We start from the raw sequence: 10380 nt of genomic DNA, 5'->3' as shown, positions 1-10380 counted from the left end.
CAAAATACTCATTTGCCTAATAATTCTGCACTCCCTGTAGAAAGGAATCAGCATGTATCAGTGTTTCAATGCACTTAACCACCATCGACTGTATGAATGCTCACCACACATGATTCCATAGCGGAAGAAACAGCATGTTGAAGTGTGTTTTTGAAGTTTACTGATCAACATTTAGACAAGCCTGTGAAATGCTAGAAGAATAAAGTCTGATCATATGAGACCAAAACTGAACTCTTTGGATGCCACACCATGTTTTGAGATCAAAAGGCACTCCATATCACCCAGTGAAGTCTGGAGGTGGGAACATCAAGCTGGCAAGCTTTATATAATTGAATGGAAAATGTATTGAGACATTCTTGATTTAAAAAAAAAAAAAAATCTGCTGCCGCCTACCAGGATGATGAAGATGAAACCAGTGTGAACATTTCACCAGGACAATGATCCCAAAAAGAGATTCAATGAAACTGTCAGTTGGTTTTGGAGACAGAAAATTAAGATGCTAGAATAAACCAGCCAATCACCTGACCTTAATCCAACTGAAAATCTATGGAAAGAACTAAAGCTCAGAGTTCATGGAAAGGCTCCACTAAACCTTCAGGATTTGAAGAACTTGTTTAAGAAAAATTAAACAAACTTTTCACATTGCGAGTCTAGCTTTTTCTTGTTGCGTTTGTATGCTAAACAAACTGATCAAAACACTTTCATTCTTGAAAGATTCTCCCTGTTAGTGTATAGTGTGGCGTTTGTACTACACTTTTTTTTTTTTTTTTTATTGCAAGAATGATACCCATCATTAATTTCAAAACTTATAGTGGTTAGATAGTAAAGTCTGTCATACACTTGTTCTTGTGGATGCACCCGTTCATTGCACCCCTCACAGAGAGTGACTGAAGCTGCAATGGCTATCGCTGCTTTGACCAAGAAGATGTGGATATGAAAACAATGATTGTACAGCACTTGTCTCAGAGTTCCTGATGACTTCAATTCACCCCCTTCAATGCAATGCCAGTCCTTCTTGCTCTGCCAGTAAACTCCAGAAAATACTGTTATGGTTTAAAGGTCTCATTAATCGTGGGGCGATCGTGGCTCAAGAGTTGGGAGTTCGCCTTGTAATCGGAAGGCTGCCGGTTCGAGCCCCGGCTTGGACAGTCTCGGTCGTTGTGTCCTTGGGCAAGACACTTCACCCGTTGCCTACTGGTGGTGGTCAGAGGGCCCGGTGGCGCCAGTGTCCGGCAGCCTCGCCTCTGTCAGTGCGCCCCAGGGTGGCTGTGGCTACAATGTAGCTTGCCATCACCAGTGTGTGAATGTGTGTGTGAATGGGTGGATGACTGGATATGTAAAGTGCTTTGGGGTCCTTAGGGACTAGTAAAGCGCTATATAAATACAGGCCATTTCATTAAAGTCTATAGACTTCTCAATGTCTGTTATTATGTGTGACATTGCCCTAACATCAACCACAAGTCCTTTGTTTCAATCCGCAAACTTAGAATTCACCTATCTTGAGTGCTAATCCGTTGTCTTCAGTGCCAGTTGTTTGTTTTGCATTGGCTTTCTTTCTTCATCTCCAGTTTGAATCTTTATGAGTGGAAGGGGAAAAAAAGTGCAGCACCATTTCTGTCCTCTGGACTTGCCAGGTTATTTATTTATTTTGGCCACAATTATATCAGGTTAACATTACTTTACATTACCTCCTTCTATTTGTCTGTCCTTCTTACTGGGACACTTTGCCATAGTCTTCTTCATTTTTGTCATCTTTTTCATTGTCTTAATCCTCATTGGCCTCTCTCTTCCTTTAGAGGCACGGGTGGGGAACTCCAAGCCTCAAGGGCCGGTGTCCTGCGGGTTTTAGATCTGCCCTTGATCCAACGCAGCTGATTTAAATGACTAAATTACTCCCTCAACATGTCTTGAAGTTCTCCAGAGGCCTGTAATGAGCTAATCATTTGTTTGACCCAGGGTGATATCTAAAACCTGCAGGAAACCAGCCCTTGAGGTCTTGAGTTCCCCAGCCCTGCTCTAGAGGTGCCCCAGGAACTTTGCCTCACATAACACACAGTTTTTGTCATCTCTGTAGATGTATAATCTGTGTTAACTGCTCCCTTCTGGACTCATAACCTGTTGGCACAGCCATCATAATTTGATTTTTTTAAAAATTTAATTTATTACACGTGCACACTCATACATGTCATAGGTCAAAGTGTAAGTGTAAGAGCACATCCCCAACAATTTGTGCAAAACTTAAAGCTGAGTGTCTCACCTTCAAGTCTTTGTTTATAATTAAACTATGACTTGAATATGGTTTTGGTGAACACCTCCAATAAAAACAGCTTCTATGTCTGATCATAAATCCACTGAAGTTGATCAATAAATCCTCTAAATGTTTCATTGAGGCTGCAAAAAGTTTTAAAATGTTTAAAGTATCACCACACTTTAGAAATACTCAATTAAAGTGTGACTGCATTTAGAGTATGACTTCCGTTATATGCGTACATACTCGTATAAGTTCTCAGCTGTGCTCTAATATTAATGTCACTGTAGTTTTCCGCGTGAGTCCATGGAGTTAACAACAGTTCAAAATCAGGACTTAATCTCTGATCACAAATAGTTATACAGAAGAAGTTCTCAGAGCTGCTATCAGTTTTCTGAATCCTCCTTTTTTCTGATCCTAAACACCACATTTAAAAGTTTGATTCTGTTCATCTGGACGTGGTGTTTTCATTGGGAGAAACGTTTTGTCACTTAACCAAGTGACTTCTTACGTCTCGGGTGACTGCAGGTTTCCCCAACCTTAAACAGTACATTTGCATAAACAATGAAACCAGCCCACTGAATGAATAATGGGCTGTGAGGTCAGTTTCTTGATCATTAATATGCAAACAGTCATGATCATTGATCAAAGACCATTGATAAATAGCCATGAGTACCATTCACAGAGAGTTGGGGAATGGCTGCAATCACAGCATTGTAAGATGGCAAAAGATGTACCCTTAGGCCCCCTCCTTGACATGGTCTTTCCCTTTTCATGTAAATGGCCGCCTTGTCTTGAGAAGGCCAGCTGTGGCAGAAATGAAGCAGCTGATATGTGGACAGCACACACGATGAAAAGTAGGATTTCAATTGATGTGCACATGAATGATTTGTGTTTTCTCTGCAGGCAAAGGTAAAAAATGTGTGTGAGCTGATGTGGATGTGAATTCAGCAGCATGGATAAGTGTGAGGACATAGAGGAGGGAGTCCCTCCCTCTAAAAGAGACAGAGAGAGCCAGGACAAAGGTCAGAGGTGAGATGACCATCTCTAAATGTCCATGACTCTTCTCCATGTCACAGATCAGCACTCACATCACTGCACCATCATTATTCACAGGAACCAACCTGGACCTGAACCCAGCTGTTTTTCCTTCAAGAGTGACCAGTCGATTCCTTTTTATATTGGGTTTAAAGAAGGCTGCTGTTCTCCTGCAGAGAGGTAATGTGTGTCTTAATGCTTTTGGTGAGTTGGTGTCTGTGAATAAATCCTCCATCATGTTTAATCTCAGCTCAGCTCTTTCTTACACACATTTTTACACACATTGTCCTGCTGACAAGTTTGTTTTTATGGAGGTTTGTGGATTCTTGCAGGGATAAAATCAAGAGCAGTTTAATTCAATTTATTTATATAGCACTCTTCACAGGATAAAAACCACAAAGTGCTTCACAGTCATATAAAACAGATATACATAAAATACACCAAAAATCAAACATACAGCAAAAAATCTAATTAAAAGCCAATCTAAATAAATGAGTCTTAAACTGCTTTTTAAAAGAATAAATATAAGCAAGAGCATTAGCACTGAACATTTAATCTAAAACCAGAAGAAAAAAGTTTAGACTTTGTTTTGTCTAGAAACTGGTGTACTATAGTACAGTAAGTCCCTCAGTTCCAGCCTTCGTGTACATCCCCTCAGTGGCTTTAAATTGAAGCTAAGTTGATACTCATGTGTTTGTCTGCTTTAACAGAAAGAAATGGCTAATTAGAATAGTTACCTGTAAATATATCCAAAGATGAGTTACACAGGTTACCCGAGTTATCGGATAATTATATTTCTGTGAATGTGTTTCTGTGGTTGTCACTCACTCTTATTCAGTTTCCTGTTAATGAGCTAACAGAGAACTGCTTTTTTGCTGCTTTTTCTTTTTACTAAAGAAAATATTTCCCATCAATTTGTCAAAATGATAACTTAACTTTATGGTGACCTTTGAAGTTGCCTTATGGCATAGGCCCAATCCAGATCAGTCAAACGTGGCATGGTTTTAGCCAACCCCAACTGACCACTGTAGCAGGGTCCATGCTCACAGGCACCAGTCAGCTTCTGATTGTCAGTATCTGGGATACCAAAACCTCAAAACGGTAGTCAATAGCAGAATAATCTGTTTGAAATTAGCAGAGAAGACCTGGTAAGTTTTTCACTCATATACTCAACTATGCTGCTCAACCTATACCATGTTTGGCAGCACAGCATGACATGAACTTTGTGTTAGTGTTTTGAAAAACACGAGTCGTAAAGAATGCAAAAAGCCACTGACCTTCACTTAACTGTCTTTGCGTCAGATACTACAAGGCACTTTTAGAGCCCCAAGCATTCGCAGGAGACAGCTGTGTTGCTTTTATTTATTTATGTTTTCTTAAGGCACTAAGAACCATAAGCATCCTGGATAGCCAGCTCTATGTTTTCTCATTTATTCTTTACAATTCCTCCACAGGGTGGATCAGCAGAGCTCAGAGGTTCTCAGTGATCAGTCTGCCCAGCAGCATCAAACACAGCTGGACTCCATATTTATGGTCTGTACATGTACAACTGCTACAATACTACAATTCTTTTCTGTTCACTCATCTCCATGCTGGGTGTGTGGATTGTGTTGTAGTTTAGGAGATAGAGCCAGTTGCCTAGTTGTCTGCAGTAGTGGAGATGAGGTGAAGAAAATTGTATGAACAACCAGGCATGACCTATAGAGCAACACACACACACACACACACACACGCAGCACACACCTCATTGAATGGTTTTACTTCATTTTTACTACTTTCTACATTGCAGATATATACTGAAGACATCAAATACAGTGTCTTGAAAAGTATTCGACCCCCTTGAACTTTTCCACATTTTGTCACATTACAGCCACAAACATGAATCACTTTTATTGGAATTCCACGTGAAAGACCAATACAAAGTGGTGTACACGTGAGAAGTGGAACGAAAATCATACATGATTCCAAACATTTTTTTACAAATAAATAACTGAAAAGTGGGGTGTGTGTAATTATTCAGCCCCCTGAGTCAATACTTTGTAGAACAAGCTTTTGTTGCAATTACAGCTGCCAGTCTTTTAGGGTATGTCTCCAGCTTTGCACATCTAGAGACTGAAATCCTTGCCCATTCTTCTTTGCAAAACAGCTCCAACTCATTCAGATTAGATGGACAGCGTTTGTGAACAGCAGTTTTCAGATCTTGCCACAGATTCTCGATTGGATTTAGATCTGGACTTTGACTGGGCCATTCTAACACATGGATATGTTTTGTTTTAAACCATTTCATTGTTGCCCTTGCTTTATGTTTAGGGTTGTTGTCCTGCTGGAAGGTGAACCTTCGCCCCAGCCTCAAGTCTTTTGCAGACTCCAAGAGGTTTTCTTCTAAGATTGCCCTGTATTTGGCTCCATCCATCTTCCCATCAACTCTGACCAGCTTCCCTGTCCCTGCTGAAGAGAAGCACCCCCAGTTGTTATCAATGGCTTTCTTCTTGCCACTCTTCCATAAAGGCCAACTTTGTGCAGTGCACGACTAATAGTTGTCCTATGGACAGATTCCCCCACCTGAGCTGTAGATCTCTGCAGCTCGTCCAGAGTCACCATGGGCCTCTTGGCTGCATTTCTGATCAGCGCTCTCCTTGTTCGGCCTGTGAGTTTAGGTGGACGGCCTTGTCTTGGTAGGTTTACAGTCGTGCCATACTCCTTCCATTTCCGAATAGTCGCTTGAACAGTGCTCTGTGGGATGTTCAAGGCTTGGGAAATCTTTTTGTAGCCTAAGCCTGCTTTAAATTTCTCGATAACTTAATCCCTGACCTGTCTGGTGTATTCTTTGGACTTCATGGTGTTGTTGCTCCCAATATTCTCTTGGACAACCTCTGAGGCCGTCACAGAGCAGCTGTATTTGTACTGATATTAGATTACACACAGTAATCACTCTATTTAGTCATTAGCACTCATCAGGCAATGTCTATGGGCAACTGACTGCACTCAGACCAAAGGGGGCTGAATAATTACGCACACCCCACTTTGCAGTTATTTATTTGTAAAAAATATTTGGAATCATGTATGATTTTCGTTCCACTTCTCACATGTACACCACTTTGTGTTGGTCTTTCACGTGGAATTCCAATAAAATTGATTCATGTTTGTGGCTGTGTGACAAAATGTGGGAAAGTTCAAGGGGGCCGAATATTTTTGCAAGCCACTGTATATGAAGAAAGATGTCAAAGTATCCACCCTTTGGCACTATAAACCCTTGGTCTTTTCTCAATGAGCTTCAGTCACCTGTGTAAGGTTTTGACTTACACTTGTTTCTTGTCATGGTTCATTTGTGGAATTTCTTGCCTTCTTAATGGGGTTGAGACCATCAGTTGTGCTATGTAGAAGCTTAGGCTGTCAGGTATTGTTCCAACCTATTTGAAAACTGTTAGCTGATTAGTTCTTGCCATAATATGAATTCTAAGTATAGAGAACAACAGTCCATCATTACTTTAAGAACTGACACTTTGAATGTGTCCCCAAGTGCAGTTGCAAAAATTATCAAGTGCTACAACAAGACTGGCTCACATGAGGACTGTCCCAGGAAAGGAAGACCGAGTCACCTCTGCTGCTGAGGATAAATTCATCAGTCACCAGCCTCAGAAACTTTCAGAACTTTTTTCCATAATAAATGAAATCATCTCTATAGATTTACTTTGGTTATTAGAAGTTTTGTAGTTCCCAGGCTTGTCAGGTCTTTGGTATATCTTTTCCACTCACCTTTTGCTTCTGAAGTGGTTGGTCAGGACTAGAGATGGCACCTTTATACCTGTATGCAAAAAAAACACTGCACCCAAAATATGTCATAGTTGAGCAATACTGATCAATCTAATAAACTTAAATCTACACCATCCTCCGTGTTCTGGTATTCTAAACAGTGATTAGCAGAAATACTAAACAACCTAACTAATAGGGTTGCCAACTCCCAGCAAAAAAAATAGGGAACCACCTCCCCACCCGCCGCCTGATGATGCTTAATCAATGTAATCGACTTTTTTTTTAATGCACGTGTTTTTAAAAAAAAAAAAAAAAATGCACAGAAATCAATTATTTTCCTACAATAATTAAATAGATTCAACATCTTTCTTCAACAAAATTGAAGACTGCACAGATGGTACCTTCTGGTAGTTGCACGTGAGTGAGTGTGTGTGAATGGGGGGTGCGTTTGTGTGACTTCCTGCTGATCACAAAAGGGTCATCTCCCTTACGATGTATATGGCTCAATTACTGTAACTGTCTACTATACACAAACACAGGTGAGGTCATAAATGGCAAGAAGTAAACATCCTCACTACATAAGAACAGAAACCGAACCTTCACATAGGATGTGCCTGTAGTTAAACACTATAGCTAATTACCCATTCAACAGGCTAGGGAGGAGGATAGAAACAGAAGAATGTCTTTGATCATACAGTTTAAGGCAAGGCTTACAAATGTAAGTAACACAGTGGCAACATTTAACTATTTCAACCTAACACCGGTGACTGCCAAATTTATTTGCCATTAAAACAGAAGGATGGTATCTCCATGAAACCTCTCTTGACATGTCTAGATGATATTAAAGTTTGGTTGGCTTTAAACCTTTTAAATAACCTTTTTATAAAAAGAAAACAGAGGTGTTGGTGTTTGGACCCAGTGGTCCCCGTGAGCCTTCCTCTGTTGATTTGGGACCCTTGGAAGTTTATTTTAAACCTGTTGTATCTGACCTAGGTTTTAAGTTGGACAGTGATGCTTTTTTTTTTGTTTTTTTTTAATTGGCCAGCCAAATTAGAGTAGTGAAGTCCAGCTTTTATCATTTAAAGCGACTGGCAAGAGTGAAATCTTTCTAGGCAGCACCTCGAAACAGTGTTCCATGCATTTATTTTATTTATTTCTTTAATCAGTTTTCCATTTGACGTTTATTCAGCAGTGTGAAAACTTTAGAACTTTTAATCTCAGCCAAACTGGTTTACTCACAAATAAATAAAACACTGAAAAGAGCCAAACAATAAGATTTTTAAGTTATATAAATGACCTATATTTATCATGTTTAACCTGAGTAGCGAAAAATGGGGTTTTAAAATGATGTGCCGGTAGCTCGCTGTTTTCGCTGGCTTTAGTGAGCTGGCTAGCTATGGAGCTAGTGGGTAACAGACGTCTCCAAGACATTGGGAGCACTTTTGCAAGTATGTGATGTCTTGATAAACCGAGCAGATATTTGAAGTTTACACAGCTACATTCTCGCCTGAAAATATGTTAAAAATGTAATTTGTGATCCAGAAAGAATAAGAGTATTAAATAAAACTAAGTAGCTGCCGCCATTGTTGGAAACTGCAATTGGCTGGGCCGCGCTATGAATTCTGAGATATGGTGGGTCATGAAGGATACACCCTACCCATCTTTCAAATCTGGGGAAAAGGAGGAAGCATTTGTCAACCGCATTTGGAGGAGTCTACAAATTTGGCCAGCCGCGTCGCTGTGACGTAATCGGCCTACAAATGCGGCCTCAGGAGGATGCAGCCCATGAATTTGGACCCCATCACTCTCTTAGGTCAGCTGACCAGCTGCTCCTGGAAGTACCGAAATCCAGAAGGAAGCTTGGAGGAGACAGGGCCTTTTCTATCGTGGCTCCTAAATTATGGAATAACTTGCCCTTGCACAATAGACCCCTTCATGCTCCACTTTTAAAACACATCTTAAAACAAATTTTTATTCTTTAGCTTTTGACCTCATTGAGACTCGTAATTAAATTAGTTTATTAATTATTTTGCTTTTTCTCTTATTTGGCTTTGATTTAGATAAACCATATCCTAGTCATGAGAGATTAGGGATGGGTATCGTTTAGGTTTTATCCAAACCGGTACTTTTGAAACGGTGCCAGTGCTTAAACGGTGCTCGAACCGGTGCTTAACCCTTTAAAGCCGGTCGGAGTGGGCACGCTCCGTTTTGCGTAACTATTTTTAAATCCCGGTAGCACTGCAACCACGTAAGCTAGTGCAATAATTTTTTTTGAATATGAAACCAGAGGAGTTGTACTTACATCTTATGCCACCAGCTTGTCCTAGGTCACAGTTTCCTTCCACACATAGCTTTGCAAAAACTGCATAAAAAGCACTTGCAGCAACAAAAACATAATATTCCAGAAACACGCTTTGCTGATCCGATTAGTTCTTCTTAACACTTCCTACGTCCATCAGCGCGAACTATCGCGTGTCCGCCATGACCTGCCCAAAACCGGAAGTGAAGTCATTTTGCGGAAATGTAGTTTTTTACCATCAGGGCCTTATGAGCCTATACTGGTGTTTTTAAAAGTTATGTTTGACTTCATGACTTTCTGTGTCGTTTCTGGGATGCTTAAGACTCATATTGCACTGCTGGAAATAGTTCATTTTGATGCATATGCTGTTTTTTTGCCTCTTAAAAAACAGCGACGCGGCTGGCCAAATTTGTGGACTCCTCCAAATGCGGTTGACAAATGCTTCTTAAATTTCTCTAACTAGAAATATATGTTAAAAAAACAAAAATGATTTTCAAATTATTTTGTAGTTTATTGCAATTTTCTTTGCAATGTATGTAATTACTATGCACTTAATGCATACATATTATTAAAATTTGGACTATAATGGTTGTATTGATGTATATCAACTTGAAATGCTCCCAAAAGTGGCTCCACAACATGTAAAAATATAATATAAGCTCTGGCGGCTTTGGTTCTATGGTAGGTCTTAAAGGGTTAAAGAATGAAGAACACAAACTTTGTCCAAAAACCTATTATGTTTTTACTTTTAGCAGTCTCCTTTTTTTCCGCAAAATGATAACCAAGTTAGCCTTTTCTATTGATACAACATACCTCCTTTGTTTGGAACCGGTGCTTAAAAAATGGCAAACACAAACTTTGTCCTAAAACCTCTTATCTTTAATTGTTTTTTTTTTTGTTTGTTTTTTTTGTTTGTTTTTTTTTGTAAAAATATAACAATGTTAGCCTTTTCTGCAGCTATAGGGCATATATGGTATCACTCTTGGCTGGAAGCAGTGCTTAAACAAAAACACCGACTTTGTCCAAAAACCTCTCATGTTTA

General features: G+C 39.7%; 1 protein-coding gene across 1 annotated transcript in view; it reads left to right on the top strand.

Annotated features, from left to right (window-relative positions):
• LOC102191983 (protein NLRC3-like) overlaps window positions 1–10380 on the top strand; it is a 17645-nt gene that overhangs the window by 3094 nt on the left and 4171 nt on the right. The window contains exons 3-5 of the mRNA XM_013914789.1: window positions 3155–3280; window positions 3365–3466; window positions 4741–4819. Of these exons, the coding sequence (XP_013770243.1) occupies window positions 3204–3280; window positions 3365–3466; window positions 4741–4819 (258 nt within the window). The 5' untranslated portion in view covers window positions 3155–3203. The remainder of the gene's footprint in view (window positions 1–3154; window positions 3281–3364; window positions 3467–4740; window positions 4820–10380) is intronic.

The sequence above is a fragment of the Pundamilia nyererei genome, unplaced genomic scaffold (assembly GCF_000239375.1).
Source record: "Pundamilia nyererei isolate P.nyererei 1_Seehausen unplaced genomic scaffold, PunNye1.0 scaffold00224, whole genome shotgun sequence".
Lineage (NCBI taxonomy): Eukaryota > Metazoa > Chordata > Actinopteri > Cichliformes > Cichlidae > Pundamilia > Pundamilia nyererei.
This window is presented reverse-complemented; position numbering and strand designations above follow the sequence as displayed.